Raw genomic sequence first — 23,539 nt, 5'->3', positions numbered from 1 at the left:
GTAATATCCCACATAGTTTTTTTGTAATAACTCATGTAAAACTCTGGTAGATGTATGTATAGCCCTTAACATGCAATGAGACTTATCCAACCCATAATGGATAAGGGTCACAACACGAAATAATTTTCCATTGTCAAGATTTATACTTATCTACTGAAGAGCCAACCTACTTAGCTCTTTACAACATAAACACAACCAAAGATCTAAACAAAATGGCTTGTCAATAGAATCAAAATAAGAAGCTTTTTCATGATCACCATTTATGAATGGGAATCTCCAAAGATTTAAGCAAACAATGAAAACCTGGCCACAAGTATTTAAACATTTTGATATGTTGACAGCCTTAAAAAACTAATTGGAAAATGAAAACAATGAAAACTCAACGGTTGCATCCTTCTATGCTGCTGAAGTTAACTTAGTGTAAACACCAAGAAGAGCTCTGACGAAAGTAAATGATCAAACTCTTGATAAAATAGACTTCCATCCTGAATGTGTGATGAAGGACGTTAGGATAATACTATCTTTACCCGCAAGGATATTTTTTGGTTAAACAATAACTCACCATTTAGACTTACAATTTAATGCCAATTCCAATCATCTCCTTCTTAGTTTTAGTTCTAAACAATTTTCAAATAATTTATCAGAATGGCACACATTGAAATCATGTCCAATCAAACAAACATCCTCTCAACAACTTCTTCAGACATCTCTTTCTGATAGGATCAAACAATATTTATCTATTACATTGATATATGGATAGCCAAGGAGATGTCACTCCTCCAACCTCTTCCAACGGGATCTCCATTAGAAACTCTTCCCTAAATGCCTCTCACCATAATCTATCCAGAATATTACAATACAGGAAACCTTAACCATACAAAAGATATGATCTCAAGAAGAAAATGAAAGAAGAAAAGGAAAAGGAAAAAGATGGGGTTGACTTGCATGCCATGATTTCACGTAGAAGATTAAAAAAAGTAAGAAAACGGAGTTATTCATTTTCACTACTAAATTCACTCATTTATGGTACTGGAATCCAATCCATCATTTTTTTTTAGTCCTACCTTAAATATTCTTAAGTTTCCTTTATTACTCTTCTTTTACACTATATAAGTCATAAGTACTAGCAATGAAGAAGAAGAAGTTGAAGATCGAGTAAAAGACAAAGTGGGTCTAGAAACTAGCACTTGGGTCGTCTTGCTTTTTTGTTTTTCAGCAGTAAGAAGGTCTATGAAACATTAAAACCCTTTTCCTATTCTTTATTCTTCTTAGTTTTTAGTCATCATAACAAGATTATATGTTGAATATGTTTGGGTTAGGCTCTCGCAAATGCTTGGAAAGATGCGTGTGTTTCACATGTAGACTCTATAGTTTCGATCCCTGAAGGGGCTTATTTCATGGGTCTTGTTCTTCTTGCTAGACCATGCTGGAAACCGATTGAGTTTTGGGTCAAAGGCAAGGTGGTAGCTCGATGGATCATGGATCCCAATGCCTTCAAAGCTAGTAGTTGGATTAATTTCCAGTATACCCATGGCTTGATGGTATATGAGAGAGGGACTTTTGATGGCAAAGGAAAAATTGTTTGGGCTAAAAACGATTGTCACTGAAACCCCCATTGCCAACAATTCCTTATGTAAGCTTCTGAGCTTCCATTTCACTATTTTCCTTACTCTCCTATGTTTTAATGTTGTTCATGCATTGTCTCTAATCAAAGAGAATTTCAAATTTGATTTCATCAACAATGCAAGGGTGGAAGGCATAACCTCTTTGAACAGTAACAAATTTCACATGAGTATTTTTGGATCCTACGGTGTAAAGATGCAAAGCCCTAGGATTATTGCACCAAGGAATAGCCCCAACACAGATGGAATCATTTAGGAAGTTCATCTTTAATCAATATTACTCAATCAGTGATCAACACAGACAACAATTGTATTTCCATCGGTTCAAGGAGCCAGAACATAACCATCATCCATGTGTTCTATGAACTAGGACATAGCATTAATATTGGAAGCTTGGTTAAGTACCCCCAAATGAAGATCTTGCAGTAAGAATCAAAGTAAAGTATTGTACCTTAAGTGGTACTACAAATACTATAAGAATCAAGACATATCCTTCCTCTCCACCTGATATAGTTTAGGATCTTACTTTTAAGAAATTTCTTGTGAAGAATGTTTACAATCTAGTGGTAGTAAATTAAGAGTATTGCCAGGTGTGTCAAGAGATCAATATCACTTGTTAAGCTGAAAAACATCAAGTTCAAGAACATTAGAGGGACTTTAGCTTCAAATGTTGTGGCTTAGTATCGTGGGTAGCAAAGCAGTGCCGTGTGAATTGTACATTGGAGATGTGAAATTGTTGTATAAGGGGAGGAATGGACCTGTCAGATCAAGATGTTCTCATGCTAATGTTGTTTTTTTAGGTAGACAAAACCCACCTACATGTAGGTCATAGGTAATATCACAGATAGTTTTTTTTTGTAATAACTTATGTAAAACTTTGGCAGATGCATGTATAGCCTTTAACAAGCAATGAAACTTATCTAACCCATAATGGGTAAGTACCACAACATTAAATAATTTCTCATTGTCAAGATTTATATTTATACACTGAAGATCCAACCTACCTATTTACAACACAAGCATAATCAAACATTCCAACAATATGCCTTGACTGTAGAACCAAATTAATAAATGTTTTCAAGGTCACCATTTACAAACTTGAAACCCTAGAGATTTAAGCAAACAATGAAATAAACAAAATACAGCCACAAGGGGGTATGTAAGATTCCAATTTGTTTACAACCTTAAAAAAATATTTGGAAGATGGAAACAATGGAAACTCAACGGTTGCAACCAGGTATGCTGTTGAGGTTAACTTAGTATAAACACCATTGGAAAATCTTCTTCAATGCACTTAAATGTCTCATTTGAATTCGAAATGGTTAACTGTATCCTAAATAAGAAAAGAGAAATAAAAAAATCAAACCACATGAATATGAAAAATAAATCTAAATATGAATAGAATACTCAAATCATATATTCCCTTACTAATGAAGGGAAGGCTTTGGGTTTTTATTTATTTTTTATTTTTTAATTTTATATAATTTTTAACATAACAAGATCATTATGAATTTTATTTAAATCATATATGTAACAATTATCCTCAAGAGGACGTAGTCAAGATGATGCATGGAAGTTGGTCCTTTAGTTAAAAAAAAAAAAGTTGCTATGTACTTTATTGATAATTGATCCAATAAACTATGGAGTTGCATGCAATGTTTTTTTCCTCTATTTTTGGAGTTGAAACAACAAAACATATGTTCTTGTAATTTGGTTTGTTTCTTCTATATGTAATTATTATTATTAATTTTTGAAATATGAGCAAAACTTATCCTGAAAAGACAGAAATATTATCATATTTTTTACGTACTATCTATTTTTAGACGTGACGTAACTTTTTATTTTAATGTCCAAGTTTCTTCCTTGTTCCATTTTAAGCTCCAAATGCATAGAAAGAAGAAAAAACTATTTTTTTTTTTTTTTTAGAGAAAAAGGAAATTTTTTTTCTTACCATATATATAACATTACATTTCTATAAATCTAAGAGAGAACACCAAATTAACTAAACCGGTTCAACCCAACTGGACTAACTAAACCGGTTCAATCCAACTGGACGGACCAACGGATACCAGACAGCCTCGAAATTACACGAGCCTTCAGGTAACGATAACAGAGAGCGAGATGGAGATCGTATGGCAAACCCCTGCAAATCCTCCGGAACGCCAAGATTACATATTCCGCAACGGTAAGCATTCGAATTCAAACAGAATAAAACTAATTCAAATGCTTTAATGGTTTAATCTTCTCGCTTCCTTGTCACTCCATGTTTAAATACTCTTCCCACCTAAGGATTCAAAAAGAAATTAAATGTTGGCGGGAGTTTTGCAGGAAAGCGCCATGTCAAGCCCTACTACTTCGAGTTCATCGCTAATGTAAGTTTTCAATTCCATATCATTTAAGTTTATATCAGAAGAAGAAGATCTAGTTAACCACACCTATGCATTGAAGGCTATATCTGTGGTTGTTCCTGTTTAGGTTAAGAACCGATGGGTCGGGAAAACCATTGTGGATCTGTTCACTGAAGAGTTCAAAGGAAGACCCTACGATTATTACGTATGTACATATTTCTTAAGTTTTTTCTTTTAATTTCCCTCTATCAGGGATATGATATCTGAGTCTGAATAGATATTTATTTTGTTGAGTACTATAGGTTAGTGCTGTAAAGTCTGGGAGGATCCAAGTTGATGGACAAATCGTACCAGTTTCATATATGGTTAAATCATCACAAAAGATTAGCCACTTCTTACACAGGTTTCTTTTGCCTTATATATTGATTTTAAAGACTTTGATTAAGTGGTCTTGTGAATTTTGTTTTTCCTTCATTCAATTACTTTTAATACTTACCCCAATTTGACTAATACAGAGCCAGTTGTGTAGGCACGAACCACCAGTGTTGGCCTGTGACATATCGATTCTGCACAAAGAACCTGATGTTCTGGCAGTCTGTAAGCCTGCATCTGTTCCGGTTAGTCACCAATACTTGATTACTATTATGTTATTATGATTCTTAAGCTAGTATCCTTATACGGGGGAGCTTTGGTGCTCTAGACATGTTTCTGCAATAGATCTGCTAATATTTGGTCACCTTATTCATGCATAGAAGGAGACCTAGAGAATATGTAGGAAGGTGATTAAGTTGACGCTTTACAGTTTCATATATTTCCACTTCTGGCATAGGGCTTACTGTGATTCTGCTGGAGGATCTGTGGAAGGGGATGGCTTATTATTGTTTGACATACTGATTAAAGTATTTTGCTTTCAAGTGCAACATGACCAAGAATGCCTCTATTTTTATCTCTGTGCAGGTGCATCCATGTGGTCAGTATCGTAAGAACACAGTTGTTGGCATTCTTGAGGCTGAATATGGCTTGTTTCCTTTGTTTCGTATCCAGATAACTTGATCTGAGGATTTCTATTCTATACATGCTCTCATTTTTCAGTTTTCTTTTCTCAATTATTATTTTTTAAATAATTTCATTCCTTCATTTTTATTCCTCCTTCCTCTTACTTTGCTTTCTACTTACATGGATAACAGCATTTATTCTGAATTTGTTTTGGAAGGGTCCTTGTAGCTGTTTTGGTTGGTATAAGGCTGAGTTGTTTTACTGGTTAACTTTGCCTTAATTGTTCATTTTAATTTAACATTTAGCCTTTTTCTTTGTAAATGTTGCTATCTGGCTTCCTTGCTTTTCCTTTACTTGAATATTTTATCAGCTGTACATCGACTAGATCGCCTTGTCTCTGGACTTCTTATCTTAGCAAGAACCTCAGCTAAAGCAGATGTCTTTAGGCAAGAGGTTAGCAATGCTTAGGTGCTTTTTGCTACACAGTTCCTTTTAGATTTTTTTTCTTCTTCCTGCACTGAAAAGGAAAAATCCAATTTAAAAATGGTGCTGGCCAAACCATTGACAATGTTGGGCAGCTTGAGGTAAGTTCCATGTGTATGCATAGATACTCTCTTTCAAATACTGGAGCCGCCCAACAGGGTACAAGGTTACATTGAGTCCCTGAAAATGGGATTTGGAACATGGTATTTTCTTTCTTTCTTTCTTCTCTCTTCTTCTTCTTCTTCTTCTTCTTCTTCTTCTTCTTCTTTTTTTTTTTTTTTTTTTTTTTTTTTTTTTGGATAAGAGCTTTCTATATATGGGGATGAGAAGTATATTAATGCCGCCGGATGGGTGCGAACCCAGGACCTCCCCGTGGGAGGTTGGGCCTTTTACCGCTTTACTAACCCACCATTGGCGGAACATGGTATTTTCTCATAGGCCAAGTTTTGGTGGTTACTTTGATTTCTTCAAAGCCTCCCCTAAGACGGTGCTATTCTGTTGGTGATTATTTTCCAAGTTCATAGAATTTTCTGTACATAATGATCTTTGCCATACCCAACAATGGTGGTAGCCTCATGCATTCAGTGTGCCCTTTGATTTGTCTCCTATACAGTCACGAATAAAATCTCAAAGTAAAATGTGTCCAAACCACCAAGGTTAACCTAGGTATTCTGTCACGAAATCTAGTTTTTCTTTTCCCCCCTTTCCCTTAGGGTTGGGTGGTAATCTGCCTATCGGGGTTGGTTTTGTGCTAAAAATTGATTGGTAATAGATACATAAAAGAGAAGTTGCCTCTTTCTAATTGTCTTGAGGTCAATTGCATGTATTGCAGATGAAGGATGGGAGTGTACATAAACAGTATATTGCAAAGGTTGTAGGGGTATTCCCAGAGGAAGAGGTATTCTTTGACTGTTTACCATGTGGGCCTTTTTTTCCCCCTTCCTGGGACAAAAGTTGATTATATTTTATTTCATATTTTTATTCAGAAGCTATAGGTCATGTTACTGGATATTTCTCTTGGGAATCTGGCTATTTTAAACAGAAAGTTACATTTTTACACTATATATGGTCTACAGGTTAACATTTGAAAGATGTACTTCAGTTTTTGCAATGTCTGCATTGTAATTTATTTGGTTAAGGGATTAGTTCCATTCTTATGTTGCTCATATTTACCTTGCCTGTTTATCTTATTTACACCCATGAGGTGGTGCCTTTAAAGGTTTGATAAAAGAATTGTTCAGTTTTCACTTTGATCACTTTGAAGTTTTATTTCTAATATTACATTCTTCAATTTTTAATAAAAAGTGTTCTCTTTTCCTAGCAAACAACAAGGAATTTCCCTGTTTGACCTTTGGACAAAATTTTGTTTCCAGCAAGTTGTAAATGTTGGTATCAGTCATAATGCGAGGGAAGGAAGGAGTTCAGCTGAGGTAAGGGTCTCTATTCATCTTGTTTTCGTTTACCAACTATGGTGGTATGGTTAGTAACTGGAAAAAAGAAAATGGAGATCTGGAAGAAATATGGTTGGGAATCAGCTAATTTAAGTATGGTGTTTGTTCATTGTCCATATTTTGTTAAAGGTGACTTGAATGGTGAGATTGATGGCTGTTTTCTACTAAGGAATATGAGTGCTTCATCCCACAATTTAGCAGTAAAATTCTCCTTTATTTCTTTACCTATGGAAGACTACAAATGGAAGATGGATGAAAGTCACAGGGACTGGCTGATCCAAACTCCTGCCAACAGCATGTAGTATGTCATGGTGTTTCCCATGACATGTAATCACATCCTAAATCATTGCTTCACCCCCCCCCCCAACCACACACAAACACACCTTCCTACTCATGAAATTTCTTCTCTTTTTTCCCTGCAGCTCTGTTTCTGCTCAGGTTTCCCTTCTTCAGCTTGTTTGTCCCCCATTAAGTGGTATCAAAGCCCAAAACCTGGGTAAGTGGGATTCTTCATCCTCTTAGTCTTGCTTCCTTGCTCTTTCTTCTTCTTCTTCCCTATATTTCTGTTGCATCTCTACCAATAACCAAAATCTAATGCTTTTGCTCTTCAGATGGATTTGTTCCATACAAAATTTAATCCCTGATTTACCAAAATTCTAGGACAAGTTTTTCTCTTAAAGCTGGAAAATTGATGCAGCGCGACTTGAGATGGAGCCCCAGATCACAGGGTTTTTCAGCCCATATTCCAGATTTAAATTAATCCATTGAACTAGTCTATCTTGGCTCAACTTTTTGCCTTACTGCTGAATCTAATTGCCATCAACTCTGATGTGAAAAGAGATTATTTCCCTGAATGGTCAGCTAAATAATTTTCTAATTTGGGCCCACAACAAGCTAGCTTGTGATCAGTACTGAGATGTTTGGTGAAGGGAAGTGCCTTAGTTACTGATCAAGCTGTGGTGACGTGTACAATGTTTTGCTAATTAGATATTTGGGATTTTATTGATTATGTTATTGGGATAAGCATGTGTGCATATTTTTTTAGTTTAGATAGGATACTAGTGAATAGTTTTAGTAAGTTTTAAATTGTTAAAGAGTTTTTTTCACTAAAAAAATAACTTGTAAAGAGTTCTAGTATCATGTTTCTTATTGAAATTATTTATATGCTTATGTACAATGGATTTAAGATATAACCGAATGAACTAACTTGAGTTTGCGCATGTGCACTTCTCATCTCTTTTTTCCTTGTGTGATTTCTCTTCTCCCTCTTCCCTCGCAACTTCGGTTCTTCTTGAGTTTTTCCTCCATTTGTCTTCTCTTTCTTTCTTTCTTTCTTTCTTCTCTCTTCTCTCTTCTATCTCCTATCAGACTATAAGTACTGGGTCAGTAGAATGCAAGAAGGAAGGGAAGGCTGCCGAGGTCCCAGATAATCAATGTGGGAATCTGGGGTTATTCCTCCATTACTCCCACCTCAACAGTTTTGCATGACGACTGGGGTAGAATTGGAATTGGTTGATGAATCAGTATTGTTGTAAACAAAAACGAAGGAAAAGTATAGTTTCTCATTGCATGATAGAATCATCAGCTGACTAATGCATCACACTTCTAGGGAGTATTTGATGAATCACTGAATCCATTAACTTATTGTCACTCTGATGTGGAAGACCTTCAATTGGGTCAACCAGGTTATAGAGCATTGTTCCACTCAATATTGATGACAAGTTTTAAATTTAGAGTTCCTATGTTATAGAAGACGTTTTTATTTTGTGTTTGTAGACATTGACTGATAAGAGCATCCTTAAACAAAGTTAAAACAGATGATACTCGGATCTGAAGCAAAATCTAAAAAGTGGAAAAATGTTATGCCAAAAGTTCCAAAAGCAACCACCACATGTTCTAGATTTCATCAATGCTGAAAGTAGTCAGATTTCATGATTTTTTTTCTCTTATCTGTAGTGTTAGCTCATGAAATAATCACTATATTTTTCTCAGAAAGACTTTTAGAGATGTGGTTTTTATATTTGCAATTTCCATGTGGCATTTGTTGATGGTTCATTGCCCAATTATTTATGGTTAAAATTATTTTTCAAAACCTTAAGTCTGTAGTAAATGAAGAAATCTCTCTTTTAGCAGGAGGGTGACAGTTTTCGTGAGACAGCCTTGAAGGGAAAGGTTGCATGTACTAAGTTTACTAGGATATGTACCAACGGGACTCATAGTATTGTCTCATGTGAGCCAATCACTGGTCGGACTCATCAGGTAAGAGAATTTATAATTCAGAGCTGACATAGGATATATGAATTACTTTGCCAACACTATTAGCCAGGACAGCTTCTTTAACTAATCAAAGACCTCTACTGTAAGATTTGCATTTCACTTCCTGATAACTCTGCAAATTCGTCATCTTTATGAAGTGTTCAATGTGCTTGTAGTATATTCTGCCTTTTTCATGGTTGAATTCTTATTAAATTTCTAGAAGCTGAAAATGAAAATCTTGTGATGTTTTTGGTTAATATATGCTTAAAAAATTTAGCCTGAATAATCTTGATGATCCTGGATGCACATAGATCCGCGTTCACTTGCAATATATGGGCCACCCCATAGCCAATGATGTTCTGTACCTTTCTGAAACTGTTGTGGGTCGTTCTATTGAAGGAACAACAGCTGACAGAGCAGCGGCAGTTAACTCAGACCATTCTCTCATATCTGGAATTTCTTGTGACGCTGAATATGATGAAGATTCTTGTGAAGATTTCATCATTGATCCCATGTGTACTAATTGTCCAAATTTGACTCCTAAAGGGTAAGAAGTTTTACTGTGATTTGATTTTAAATGCATCTTGGCATAAACTATCTGAGTTGGATTATCTACTTTTATGTGGTTGCTTCTTATGTCTTAGTTTTCCATAAGCTGGAAAATAGTGCAGATAGATTCCATCTTGTATGAAATTTGCAACCCTGCTAGTCAATTTTGAAGCCAGTTTGTGACAATTCACTATGGAGGCAAATCCCTACACTGACATGTATAGACTTCCAAGTTCGAATTGACTTTGTTTCTATTACTGAATCAGATATGACTTCCTTAGCAGTTGTAACTTGCTTTTCTCTGTTTTCTATTACTACTACCACCACAATAAAAACTCAGCCTTATCCCAACCCATCCAAATGGAGTCAGCATGGACCTCTGCTCCCTTGCTCTTAATGGGCTTGGCATTGATACAAAAATGTAAAGCTTAAGAAACATGATGAAAAGCATCTTCAACACCATAACAACAACCTACTTTTCCCAACTGAGTGGGGTTCAGCTGCACAGTTCTTTGCCCTCTAACGGTCATTATTTGAAGTCATACTTGAAACAAGGCCTGTAATCTGCAACTTTACTGCTAGTTCTCCGTTTTCTGGAAAATTCAAGAAAGAGACTATTTCCTGATTAAAAAAAGGTTGATGAGAATTACTGCTGAAAGCAGCATATGAAGCAACACAGGCCAAGCTAAAAGGTAGAGCAGAATAGGAGTACCAGCTACCAGAGTAGTTAAATCAGGCTAGCTAGTCTAGGAAGGTCAAACATGGAGTTTTAGCTGACTAAAGAGAAGCCAAAAGAAAGGAATACTACGAGCTACACTAATACGAAGAAGAGAAGTATTCCTATCATTTGATAATCAAGTGTAATTTATAACAGAGGTTTTTATATGACACCATACTCTAGATTTGCACCAATTGGGGTGGCCGGTGCTAAGGGAGAGAGGAGAGGGGGGGAGGGAAAGGGGGAGGGAAGTAAGCATACTTTGAGAGAGGCTGTGTCGTTATGGAATGGTAAAGGTTACTCAGATGTGACAAAGTGGTCATGGGTTTAAATCTGGAAAAACGCCTCTCTGCAAAAGCAGGGGTAGGACTGCTTACATTATGACCCTCCCCAGGCCACAGTGGTTGAAGCCTAATGCCCTGGATACATCCTCTTTTAGAGTGTTTGATGTCCATGAGTAGTTCATGCATGTACAGGAATCTATGCATTGGCATTGTGCACTTCTTATCCTAATTGATAAGACATGTTCCTAGGTTTTTTCTGGTGCAAGTCTATCTCATCTATACACATGAGTATTCACCTTCTGGCTCTTCCTTTTGGACATAGTTGTTTTGACTCTTAAGTAATTGTCTTGGAAACTGTACCACAAACTAGGCACCTGGATGATGCCTTGACAACCATGATTTTGCAGTGGAAGATGTAAAAAACTTGCATCTCAAAAATCAATTCGGTAAACCATGAACTGACAACAGAGACTACATTACCATATCCTTCTTTGCTCAAATGGACTAGTTTTCCGGCTCAGCTTTTCTTAATTGTCTCTAGTGACCAAACCAGCAAACCATGAACTGACCTTAGACTGACAATTTGATAGGAAATTGAATTTATTACCTTTATATTCTGTAGTATAGCAGCATGGAGACTGTTGCCGTCCCTTCTAGTGTTTTTTGTTTTGATAGGTCAGGTGGGAAAATGTGAACAAGGAGCCCTGAACCCAATAACTCTTGGTAGCAATGGCCTTTTTAGGCACCAGAAACGACCAAATGCACTACGTGGGGCATTTATGTTGAAGGGGAAAACATTTTTTGTTCAGAAAAAACCCACCTGATTATGATCAGCCATATCTTTGATGAGCTGGTCAAGTCAGAAGTTATCCTCTATGTTTTGAACGTTGGTTATTGGGGATGCTTGAGTTGGATTCTAAGTGTGTTTTCCACTACTATTGATATCTCATATCAGGGTAGCACTACTACTGACAGAAGGTTGGGTGCATTCTAATTTAGTTCTGGAGAAAGTTAGTGGACCTAGAAAAGGATTTTGAATTAATGCTGATGGCTGTCTGATTTTTAGTGCTGTGTACCCATCAAAATGTTCATGTAGGACTGTGCCTATCTATGCAAATTTAGTTGGTATAATCCAAAAGGAACATAATTTTGGATTGGCGATTGGTGCTTAAGATCTTTCATCGTATGGTCATATCCAATTTGATAATCGTAATTGTAATCTGTGCTACAGCTCATCATGCTTTGCTAAATATTCTCTTATTTGTTGCAGATATGGTGGACGTGAAGAGGGTTTGTGGCTTCATTGTGTGAGGTACTCAGGTCCTGGGTGGACTTATGAATGCCCAAGTCCAAGTTGGGCATCTCTTAGTTAATCTCTCTGTTACTCTCAGTTTTGTAATTAGGTTGGTTGCTAAGGTGAAGGTATGTCTGTCAAGTGACAATTCTTTTACAGAACAAATGTCAAGAACCATGGTATCAATCTTTAAGCATAAATCTTCCTGGGGGTCAAGTTGCAGAGACATCTTCAGCTTAGTGACACCGTTGATGGTCAAAAGCATTTCTTTGGAAAATACCTTGGATCAGAGAATCTGAAACTCATGTGATGAAAGAGGTTCAGCCGAACAAGTGGTACTTTTCACTAAATCTTTTTGTATTCAAGGTTTCAAGTTGCATTAGATAAGAAATTCGATAATGTGATTATTCTTACCTGAAAAGTTGACATTTATCTGATAATACTAGCATGATTAACTAGTTATCCCCTTTCACGGACCATTTAATCTGTTGGCTGCCACGCCAAGCTTGGTTTCCAAGGTCATCAATGTTTTTTTACTTCAGGTTTCTGTCTTGACTGACTGATATGCTTTGATTTGTTTATTTATTTATTTATTATTTTCTATTTTTAAAAAGTTGACCAGTTGTGCTTTATATTCATGTTGGCAATTTTGGCTTTATTGTAGGGAGGCTTACCCTCCACCTCCATGTAACACTTATTTTGCCTTGTGATTAGATGATGTGGCTTATTTTCCCTTTTATGTCATATAGAACAGAGGCTTCTCTCCAGGAACAGAGTCACTTCTCCCTACCAACTCCACTTCCCAACAACAAAAAAGCAGTTGTATTTAGCATGGGTAGGTTCATAAGATAGAGGATTATAAGGTCATTTTTGTTGGTGAATCCACCCCCCCCCCCCCCCCCAAAGAAAAAAAAGAAAAAAAGAAGAGGAATGCTTGAAAATCGAGTTTTGAAGGTGAAAGTTACGTTACTACCAGTTGGTTCTTTTACAGGGGAGTATTACAGAGTGAGATGGCAACAAAGTTATTTCATCTGAGAATGAACAGACATCCTGCCCTAAGTCAGAGAACCCTTGCCTCTAATTTTAAATGACTAGCTGTTTCTTTCAGTTAGCCTCTAGACGTCATTCTTGTGTTCTATGTGGCATGGGTGACGAAATGTAGATTTTCCCTTTTATTTAGTTTCCCCACAAAGACTGCAGGTTTAGAATTATCTTCTCAGAATGAGAAGCTGAAGGTAAATTCTGCGTTTTGACTTCGGACAATACAGAGTTAAATATCTAATTCAGAACCGTTTATGAGAAACTATAAATGCCAGAATCCCATTTTATTCGTGGTTGAAAGATGACTGACTATGCTCCAAGGATAAATGATCAGATTGATGAAGCACAGGACTCGGAAGGGCTGGGTTTGGGTCTTGGGTTAACCCTTGCTTTTAAGGTCTAATGTCATTGCCTCTTTTTTGAGGAATAGATGCTTTACTTCCTAAAATTGTGATACTCATTGTAAACTCTGTGACTATGGGCATACCCCTTCAGCAAATACATGACTAGTGATTGATTTCAAATTCAATACCCACAACTGGGTAGACATGTTTGTTGAGTAGTCCACCCAGAGTCTGAATGATCTCCCGTCGGGAGAACACTGTGCTCCCCTGATAGTTACATAATAAGGGATGGGGCCCATTGGGGTTCCACTTCTCATTAATTTTTAGTATTTGCAGGTGAGTCCTACCACTATCATGTGGTTAAAAACTATCAAGGGAGTCTCCGCTGACGGGGAGGTGATCCAGCCTTGTTCATCCATAGCTGTAGGATGCATGATTATGGCACAATTTCAGGAAGTAGATATCATTCCCTTGTTTGTATTAATACCTTCTGGGGTAAGAACTCGAGTTTGGTCCCCTCACATATCTCAACCATATATATAGGAGGGTGATCTATTTCTGCTCCACCTTATCAATATTCAAAGGTAGGTTTCCTTGCTAAATGTGTAGTGGAGGAATGTGTTTGTACCCAAAAAAAAAAAAGTGTAGTGGAGGGATGTGAGGTAGAGTACAATCCTCTACCCATAAAGGATCCCAACTCAAGAACTTCCATGTATGCATGCTACTATTTTTTCTGAGCTTTTGTCGATGCATAAAGCCTTTGATGAGAGTCAAGCCTGAAATTTGAATAGGCCTGGGATTTATGAGTCGATAAATTTTCTGCACCCTCTTGGAGTTGCAGACCTTTATGTTCTTTATGCTTTTTTCTTTTTGTTTCAAATGGTCCCTGGTAAGTGGTAACCCTTCCATTCGGTAAAAGGGTGCTCTCTCCTGTTTGGATGGCAAGGAATGTATGTTTAATTTGCGCTATGAAAAAAATTAAATCATGACTTGAAACTCCCTAAATAATACCAGGAAATTATCTGATGGTCAAACAAGAGAACTCATCAACGAGGATAGTGATGTCATTTCAACATCACTGGAGGAGAGAGGCCACTCCGAAAAACCCCTCTCCGATGTAACACTATTTAAGTATCGCATAGATTTATATTTTTGGGGTTGCCCCGGGGGGGGGGGGTTTGAGCTTAGAGATTGGGCTGAGATCGATCCTCTTTCTCACCAATCTGGGGTGTGGTTCCAAATTTCAGGTTTTCAAAGCCCTATAAAGGAAAGAGGCTACTAAAATCAAAGGAGTCTGTATTCTTTATTCAACAGGGTGGATATCTGTGCTCCCATCACGCTTCTCTATCATGTAGTAAGGATTTTAAGCAGAGTTCATTAAGATTTTATCTCTGATTCATTTTGTTAGCATTTAGAGTTGTATTTTACTTTTATTGTGTAGTGGAGAAACAGAGTCCGGATCCTCATCCCGTTGGGGGAGCATAGACTGCTATCCGACGGCTTCCCAACCACACAAACACATGGGCCCACAGGTGAAAATTTGATGTTTTTTTATTTTTTTTCAAAAAGTGTTTTTCACCTGTGGGCCCCACGTATTTGTGTGGTTGGGAAGCCGTCGGGGAGCAGTTTGTGCTCCCCTGACGGGGTGAGGATCCGGACTCGGAGAAACACAGACCCTTAGCCTTATTGGTGGTAGATTCAAACACAAATGGAAGTGGGTAGATTGTTTGTGGCTATTTGACATTTCAATCGGTAGGGGCTAGTCTAGTTGAGGTAAACCAATCTTGAATGTTCTCATTTTGGAGTGAATATCCTGTGATTTTGGGCGAATTGGCCTAAAGGATCCGGTGTTTTTTAAATCTCTAATCACGCATAGCCATATCATCTGATACATGCTCAGTTGATATCATGCATAGAACCTTGAGGTGTTTGCTCAATTAGAAAGGAGACAACGGTTTTCAAGTACGAGGTTAAGGGTTTAAATTCCTTTATGACTAGAGCAAAGTCTTGTCGTTGTATATTTAAATTATAGCACACTTAGTCTTCGAATGCAACAAGTGGTCAAAATTTAAACTCAACCACGTGATGATCATCTATCGTTCGCATTCTTCGTTTTAATTACACAAGACTGAAGCAAAACCCCGACTAAATCGAATGTGGATTATTGGAAGATGCAGATTTGCAAACGCTTTATCTTCTTATCCCTCTTGTGCCTAAAAAGTGTTTCTCATCTTCCTCCTGCCTTAAAAAGCCACTCGGTCTGTCGTTTTACAGCAGTAAGGTCATAACTCATAGGGTGGTTGACAGGAGACACTGGTGGCCGGCAGCAACAGCAGTGGAGATCTAAAGGAAAGGAAGACCGCCTTTCTTGAATCTCGTGTGATTCGCGTGCACCGTTAGAAATAGCAAAAATTAGTGCTCTGCTCCGCTGCAGCTCATCGCCTAGGGTTCAGCCGCGTGGCGCGGTTCTGCGGTTCTGCTTGTGATGGTTTGAGATGAGAGGCGAGGGTGAGGGGACCTCATTCCTCTTCATCATTCTTTAGAGACACTGTTCAGCCACTGAACAGTGTCAACTCAACCGAGTCACCGACCTATAGTTTCTCCTTGTCCAACGTGGCCCTTATCGCCACGTAGGAAAACCATTGCGTCAGATACGAAAGACGAACAGGACAAAGAAGATTATTGCAGTGTCGTTGCAGCAATCCCAGGGGAAAATAAAAAGACAAAGAAAGGAAGGATTGAAAGAGAGATGCAGGATAGGTAATTTTTCTCCAACATTTCTTTCTTTGTTTCTTTCTATACAGAGGAGGGATCTACTATAGTTCTCTCTGCAACCTGCTACAGTCATTACATGACGAATACTCAAGAGAAAGATCTCATTACCCTTACCCACAAGAAGAAAATTAAGGAAAAAATGCCTAACAATAGAAATAAAAAGCACCAAAATGGAGGAAGACCAAAACTACCCAACCCACTTGATCCCCTCCTTTTCCTATTCTATGTTCTTGGGGATAAATGAAGCCTTCAGGCTTCAGAGTTCAGAGCCAGAGTGCTCCAGCCTCCTTGAGCAATGGAACCAAGGTTCCGTTGATGTGGGAAGCCATAACTCTGTCCATGGACCCAACGAGCTTCCCACCGATGAAGACGACGGGTACAGCAGAAGAAGTACCAAGTAGCCTCACGAGAGCTTTCTCCATCTCTTTACCTCTTGGGTCCTCGTCAAGCTCGTGCACAGCAGGGTTCACACCCATTCCACAGAAGAGCCTCTTAATGGCATGGCACATACAACAACTACTGATGCTGAAGATCACAACCGCGTTCTCTGAGGCAAGTCTCTCCACTCGTTCTAATGGGTCACTCACGCTTCTTGAAGACATATATGATCCCCATGACCCCATCTGATAATGCATTGCCTCTGCTCTGCTATGCTCTGCAGATAACAACCAAAGAACAGTGAAGAAGAAACAGTGAGGAATGACAAATGGGTTGAGTGGGTATTTATAAAGTAGTGAGGTAAGGCCTCCTTGAGCGCATGCAGGAAAAGAATAAAGAGATTGGATTCTTATGTCATGTTAAGGGCTTAAAGCCTTGTTTAATAGGTGGGATTAAGAAGAACTTGAAGTACCCAATAGACCAACGTAATGGTTTTGTCACTTTCTTACGATTGAAGCTTTGGAAGAAAATAAAAGAATTAAGGAACGAAGAGGGAAAAAGGGGAAAGAGGAGAAGAGACAAAAAGAAATGAGAGATGATTTATCCAATGAAGAATGGAGGAGGAGGTGTATGTGTTGTTGGGTTGCGACATGAGACAGGCTTTTGCAGTAAGGTTTGTTGGTTATTAGACGGCTCTGCTCGTCTTTGTTGTCGGCTACACTTGAAAAAGGTGGAAGTGGAATGGCCTGTGGTGATCACGATTTAAGCCCAGGCCAGTGTGCTTGTGTTTTAAATTTCTCCAGTGATTCTCTCTCTCTCTCCCCCCTCTCAACACGCTTTCTCTGTGTTTGCCCCACTATACGCGCATGTTAGGATTGACCAGGGGCATCGACTAGGGTTATGAAAGTCCCAATCTACCATTGCAGGTCATATGTTGTGATCCAAGTTCTTGTATTCAACTTTGAAGATGAACTTGCACTAATATATTATGGTGGGAAATTTGAATAATTCGATTCTGGAGATCTCCGATGGAAATAGAGGTCTTGGGCTGATGGATTGACCCATTTATTCAGTCCGATTGATCGACTTATATACCCAATTAAAGTCTATACATATGTATCTTATATTTGCTTATGAGGTCATCATGAAATTTGGGATTTTTGCTTTAGGATTTTGAATAAGAGTTCTTGTAACACTATTCTAATAGTTGGTTGAGACCTCTCTATTATGTTCCTCTTTTACTTGGTGGAAAGACATCTTTATTATGTTCCTTTTCTACATGGTAGAAAGCTCTTCTTTTCCACCCGTGGACGTAGCGCACCGTATTGATGTGTGAACAATGTTAAATCTTTGTTTTCTTTCTATTTCAATTTGTGATTTCTGGGGGTTCGCTTTAACAAAAGGATTGCCCAGTTAGTAATGACCGGCATCTCTTAGTGAAGAGGTCACAACTTCTAACTCTCCCTGTGGTAATATAGCAATAGAGCTCAACTGACTCTCATGTGGGTTCTAATGTTAGGCCAAGTTTTGGCTGATAAAGAATGAATTTTCACTAATCTTAGTTCATGACTGTATCAGCTGAGATCGAGCTGGAACTAGAACCAGAACTAGAACCAGATTCCAGTTCTGGGTGGTTTGAACTTCATATCCTCTACCCCCACCCCACCCCCCAAAAAAAAAGGAAAAAAGAAAAAAAGAAAGAGGTTTGAGCTTCATATCCCCATTTCCTCCATCCCTCTTCTACAGTTCTAGGCTTACTTATAGGTCACTAGGAATCTAGTGTGGTCTTCTCATCTTTTACATATGATAGGTTACTATTTCCATACAAAACGTTTGATCCCATGACATTTGAATTAATACTTATTATATGTTGGAGTTAGCTAGGGACCTCCCTAACAATAGATGGATGATGTAGTCCTGTTAGAGAGCTTTATTATTTTGGTATATTTCCCATTACATATAGGGATTTGAACTCTCTTTGTCTTTGTATATCTGGTCATGGGTAGACATATTTGTAAGATTTATATCTCTGTATGAGAAATATAATCCAGTCAAGTTGAGAAAACTGAGTTTCATATATGCTACATGATATACTAAACCAGGCTCAAGGCATTGAGGTTAGTAGCAAAGAGCAAGTACTGATAAAAAAGAAGGGGAGGGTGACAAAGAAATCTAAAGCACAGGGAAGAAGATTGGAGAGGGCAGGTCTTGTCGTGGTGTTGGAAACTGCGAATGATCAATAAAAGATGGAGATGAACCCATGCTAGAGAACAGTGAAAGAAGAATATGGTAATAGAACAAAAAATGAAAAGAAACTAGTAACCCAGAAGTGAATAATGAATGAGGAGATGCCCGTCAGCTTTTTCTCTTAAAGTATGAGAAGAAAGAGGATCTAATTCTGGAGATGTCTAGAATATAGGTCTTGATTTGGGAACCATCAGTTATATGTTTTCCCATATTTCTATATCTTTTTACTGTGCATTGATAGAGAAATGGTACAGCTGAACAAGCTATAAAAGGCTACAGAATAAGAAACATGAGAAACCTCCAGACAAGGCTTACACCCCAAGGACAAGAGAGTAATGCATCATCAACGACAACCAGTAGATATAGGTAATGCTTAGAATCTTAGTCCCCTCCTCAAAATATCTGCAAATATTGTCAACAGAATCAGATTATCTCTGCTTCATCAATTAATTTATTTCAAACTTTGACCTAAAGGATTCCTTAGTATTAGCTATCAAACCAAATATTTCCACCAACTTGGCCCTGTGCACTGGAGTGATTAGACAAGCTGTCCTTTGCATGTCAACTTGTTATATGATTAGAGTGAATCTAAGACTTCTTCGGTCTTACTTGAATAAAATGTTTGGATTTTGGATCACCTCTTGTTTAGGGGAGTATGTATAGCATATACCCTTTATGTTTCTTGTGGGGTCCACATCTGAATACTGATAACATGGTACAGAGGTAAGACCATTAATGAGTCTCGTATGGATTCCACCCTTATTGTATGATAAATAAATAAAAACTCAAGAAGCAATATGTGCTTCCCCGTGGGGAGGTAATTGATGCATTGAGATCCTTTGCGTCCATACAGGGCGTCCGGCTGCTAAATGCCCTACCCGTGGTACTTGGGAACCAACCCTAGGAGCACAGGCCTGCCCGGAGGCAGAGGATTTGAGATTCAAATCCTCTCCGGACTCTTTTGGAGTTTTGTATGAAGGAGGATAGTTGGAAGGAACGAATGTTGCAGGTTGCAGACTTGCAGGTTGCAGGGCCACCACCAAGCTTCTCATTGATGAATTTCCTCCCTTTTGTCAGTTTTGTCTTATTAGTCTTTCTCTCATCCTTCTTACGGGGAGGACAGTTCCTGACTCCAAACAGACAAAACTGATGCATAAAACGTCTCCTCTGTTCTCTCTCAAACGACTCAAACCCATTAAAATTTATGCATCTTTAAATTTAAATATATAGATATACATAGTTAGTTATGTAAAGCCTGTTATAAAGTGAACGACAAACACGGCTTTTGAATCCTTATTCCTTAGTCGTGCCTGCCGGTGTTCGACGTCATAGGCGCCGAACGGCTGACGTTGCCGTCCGTTGATTGCCTGCTTTTTATCTTTTGGTCTCTTCCCCATCCTCTGCATTTGTTTTTCACTTTTCTTTGTTTCAAATAAATTAGTTTTGAAGTATTAATTTGTCGCTTTTGATTCTTAAGCAGTTAAATCCGGCTCTCAGGCCTATATGGGGTCTTCCAAGGCTCCTCCTCTTTTCTCCACTGGGTGCAAAATTTTGGCTAAATATTGGCCAGTTTTAGCCAAATTTCCACTCCTTATTTGGGAGCTATTTTAGGTCATTTTGGGCTCAAATTTGGTGTTTAAACTAGTCTGATGCCAACAAACACATTGGTGTTCAGATGTAAAAACTCTACAAAATTTACATATTTTTGTGAAATCTCGATAGATCATCACAAACAATGTTATATTCGTCAAGAATAAAGCGAGATGTATTGTATGTCAAAAATAGAAGAAAAATATAATAAGACTGCAAATAGGAGAGAGAATTTCATGAAAAGCAGGCTGGAAATTCGTCCAAAATTTGGCTATTTTTCGGTTTATATCACCAGCAATATTTCGCGAATCAACGATTTTTTGCGAGATACTGCCAATATCTTGCCGAAACATTGTCAGTTTCGGTTCGGTTCAAAAGAAATTTCGTCAATTGTCGAAATTATTGAAATTCAGCATGCTGAATTTTCGACGATATGCTTTACCATGCTTCTCCAACCACTTTTTTTCTTCCCGCATTTCGACCCCCTTCCACACACATAATAAGAAAGGGAAGATTTATATTACTTTAGAGTAACAAATACATTGCTTAGTAGTGTCCAATACATTCAGTTCATTCTTATATTACTCTATAGAGCTAGATAGGCAAACCATTGTTGGAGTGTGGGTGATCTAAACATGCTGAGCTTAATATATTTAATACAAGAAATTAATTGTACCAAAAAGGAGACAAAGACCAATGGCCAAAGTTTGTCTTTAGGAGGCAAAAGTAAATCAAACACTTCTTCCTCATTGCACCATCTCTCGAAGAGTTGGATATTCAAAAGTCGAGCTTGATCTATTCCTGTGCGTAAACCAAACAAAATTGCTTCAGTGATATCTCCCTTCCCTAATCCTCCTATGTTGATATATTTTATCTGTCCTTCTTTAGCCACTTGATTTGTCTAACAATACCCAAAATTTATTGATTTATTTTTGGTGCAATAAAAATTTTCAAATGGTAAAGTTGAAGTAGCAAAGCAAAATGTACCTGAGCCAAGGAGAGGGAGTGCTTTGACAAGAGTCAGAAGTTGAAGCTGCCAGCTAGTTTCCAGTGTAATGAGTGAATGCCCCCAAGGTAGAGGTTCACACTCTACATCACACAATGGGGGTGGGACCTACCTTTGAGTGTTGATAAAATGGACAAAAGAAAAGACCCTTAGTAGCCCATATGGAAGCCCACTCCTAATATGTATTTTTTTTGGATGAACAAAGAGGAGTGTGAATCATCTGCCCTAACTGCCTTATAACCACAAATTATGTGGGACCCACAAATAAAAAATAATAAAAAATTTTTTTAAAAATTTCATCACCCTAACCCTGTGGGCCCCTATAATTTATGGACAGCCATCGGGGGAGAAGATCAAAACTCAACAAATAGGGGATGCAATAGTGGCGACCTTGCGACCCCACTATGCAATGTTGGAGTTAGGGATTCTATTCGTTCTATGAACTACTAGCACAAGCACTAACCCTGTTAGCGTAGTTCCACCGGAGGCCTAGTATAGTCCATAGAAGCCGGTATGAACAGGTATAAAGATAGCACAAACCTCTACCCTAACATGTGGTGGAAAGGTATGGAGAAAGCCTCGTAATGAGCAGCCTATACATGTTGAGTACGTTAGGAGGATTATCTACATGAATAAAGTATCAAGAAAAATTTTTATTTAAAATAAAATAAAATTAAATACAAGAAGTGTTTTAGAGAGTGATAATTGGTTGGTCTCTTGTCAGATTCACATTCTTCTCTACAATTAGCAATCCAGCAATTAGGGTGGAAAGATGAGACGAAGAAGTCTTGTAATTCCTAAAACCAGAAGGCCATCACGAGCGGTTGAGAAGACGGATCTCAGAAGAGTTTGACCAGAGATTTCCTGAACAACATGATAATTCGTCTGCTTCTTGATCCCCAGCAGCGTTGCCTCTTGTCTAGTTGGGTTAATATGATCATTTTTATTTGTTCGCTCTTATTCTCTTGTGGAGTGGAACTACTATTATTCTCTTTGTTGTTTTCAAGTCCTGTATGGGATAGTTTTGTTACCTGCAAGGTTGCCGGATTAAACACCACAAAGCGTATAAAACAATACTAAGTGCTTCACTTTAGGTTGCGTGGGCAGAGGATTGAGCACATACTCTCTCTCATCTGCTAAAGATTTGGAGGTTGAGAACATGGTTCTAGCTCAAGGTGCCACACTGGATATTTGGTCACTTATAAAATCAATCATCAGTGATATGATACCGAAGATGTTGCTGGAATGGATCGGTGGTGTTGCACTATTGGACTGATGCCCCTGAATTATTTTTGAAAAATGAGTTTTTAGACCATTTTAATTCACCCCTTGCCCACTCTATCCACTCCTTAAGCTATTAATCACTTGCAAAACTGGCATTCTGATACAATATGGATTATATGAAATCTCAATGCTTTTCGATGATATATGTTAATTAAACTCAGAAAAGCATGAAGAGAAAATAGTTGTGTCTTGTAAACGTTTTTCAATAATAGAAATGTCACCAAGCAGATATGATCCTACTCCAGCTTCTCTCATGCAGAGGAACATAAATGTTTACAGCAAGAAGGCCTTCAAAGAGTTGATTAAACAACAGCTGGTGCTGACACAAAAAGCCCTTTTGCTGTTCCCTGAAGAATTTATCCCGATTGAGCTTCCTGGTCCTCCTCACTAAGAGGTGCCAATCATTACTAACTGAGCTACCAAAAAGCACTTCTGTGTCCTCTGGTTGGGAGCTTGGCTCCTCTTTAACATCCACCTGGCCAAGGTTCCCCTCCTCAACGAACAGTTTTCTCCTTTTTGCTACCTTAGGGTACATTGCTTATCGATTTGTGAACAGAACACACATGCCTTTACCACTAACAAGATCATGGACCATCCAAAGACACTTCGGAGTCTCTCATGGAAACTACAGCAAAGTGAATTTCATTGACCTGCTCCCTCTAGGGCTTGGATACCATGGTGTATAAAGACGATCCAAATCTCAATCGATGCAAACATATAGATTTCAATCAGTCTCAAGCCACCATCCGTCCTTGCTTCCTGAATTGGCTTACCACTCTTATTCCATCAACAAAAACAAAAAGTACTTTCAAATGTAGCAGTGCACACCTTCCCAACTCTGGGGATGCAATGACGGGAAATCTAAACTACAGA

At 38.1% G+C, this 23,539-nt stretch overlaps 2 protein-coding genes across 6 annotated transcripts; one reads left to right on the top strand and one right to left on the bottom strand.

Moving 5' to 3' along the window:
* Window positions 1-3,715: 3,715 nt before the first annotated feature.
* Window positions 3,716-14,522, top strand: LOC149006261 (RNA pseudouridine synthase 7-like). Of its 5 annotated transcripts, none has more exons than XM_089165493.1 (12): window positions 3,716-3,807; window positions 3,951-3,994; window positions 4,098-4,175; window positions 4,273-4,373; window positions 4,500-4,587; window positions 4,928-5,006; window positions 5,337-5,419; window positions 6,282-6,347; window positions 6,823-6,879; window positions 9,034-9,159; window positions 9,468-9,703; window positions 11,978-14,522. In XM_089165493.1, exons 1-12 carry the CDS (start codon window positions 3,744-3,746, stop codon window positions 12,078-12,080), a joined length of 1,125 nt encoding a protein of 374 aa, XP_089021619.1. In that variant the 5' UTR covers window positions 3,716-3,743; the 3' UTR covers window positions 12,081-14,522. The 5 variants fall into 5 exon arrangements, with proteins under 5 accessions (XP_089021619.1, XP_089021618.1, XP_089021622.1 ...); XM_089165492.1 differs by having other exon boundaries at window positions 9,031-9,159; XM_089165496.1 differs by having other exon boundaries at window positions 9,031-9,159; window positions 9,556-9,703; window positions 11,978-12,067.
* An 890-nt stretch (window positions 14,523-15,412) lies between these two features.
* On the bottom strand, window positions 15,413-16,834 carry LOC149006260 (glutaredoxin-C1-like). The gene has a single exon (XM_089165600.1). The coding sequence runs from the start codon at window positions 16,794-16,796 to the stop codon at window positions 16,425-16,427; it is 372 nt and encodes a 123-aa protein (XP_089021726.1). The 5' UTR covers window positions 16,797-16,834; the 3' UTR covers window positions 15,413-16,424.
* Between the last annotated feature and the right edge of the window lie 6,705 nt (window positions 16,835-23,539).

This window comes from Hakea prostrata, chromosome 8 (assembly GCF_041222555.1).
Source record: "Hakea prostrata isolate BN-2017 chromosome 8, UWA_Hpros_2, whole genome shotgun sequence".
In the NCBI taxonomy this organism is placed as follows: domain Eukaryota; kingdom Viridiplantae; phylum Streptophyta; class Magnoliopsida; order Proteales; family Proteaceae; genus Hakea; species Hakea prostrata.
The sequence above is the reverse complement of the archived record's forward strand: the minus strand, read 5'-3'. Positions and strand labels throughout refer to the sequence as shown.

Bases quoted from the DNA above. Each gene is read 5' to 3' on its own strand.
- LOC149006261 (XM_089165492.1), top strand. From the start codon at position 3,744: ATGGAGATCGTATGGCAAACCCCTGCAAATCCTCCGGAACGCCAAGAT. The intron at 4,588-4,927 runs GTTAGTCACCAA...ATCTCTGTGCAG, and splicing joins GTAAGCCTGCATCTGTTCCG to GTGCATCCATGTGGTCAGTA. The intron at 5,007-5,336 runs GTATCCAGATAA...ATATTTTATCAG, and splicing joins TGGCTTGTTTCCTTTGTTTC to CTGTACATCGACTAGATCGC.
- LOC149006260 (XM_089165600.1), bottom strand. From the start codon at position 16,796: ATGCATTATCAGATGGGGTCATGGGGATCATATATGTCTTCAAGAAGC.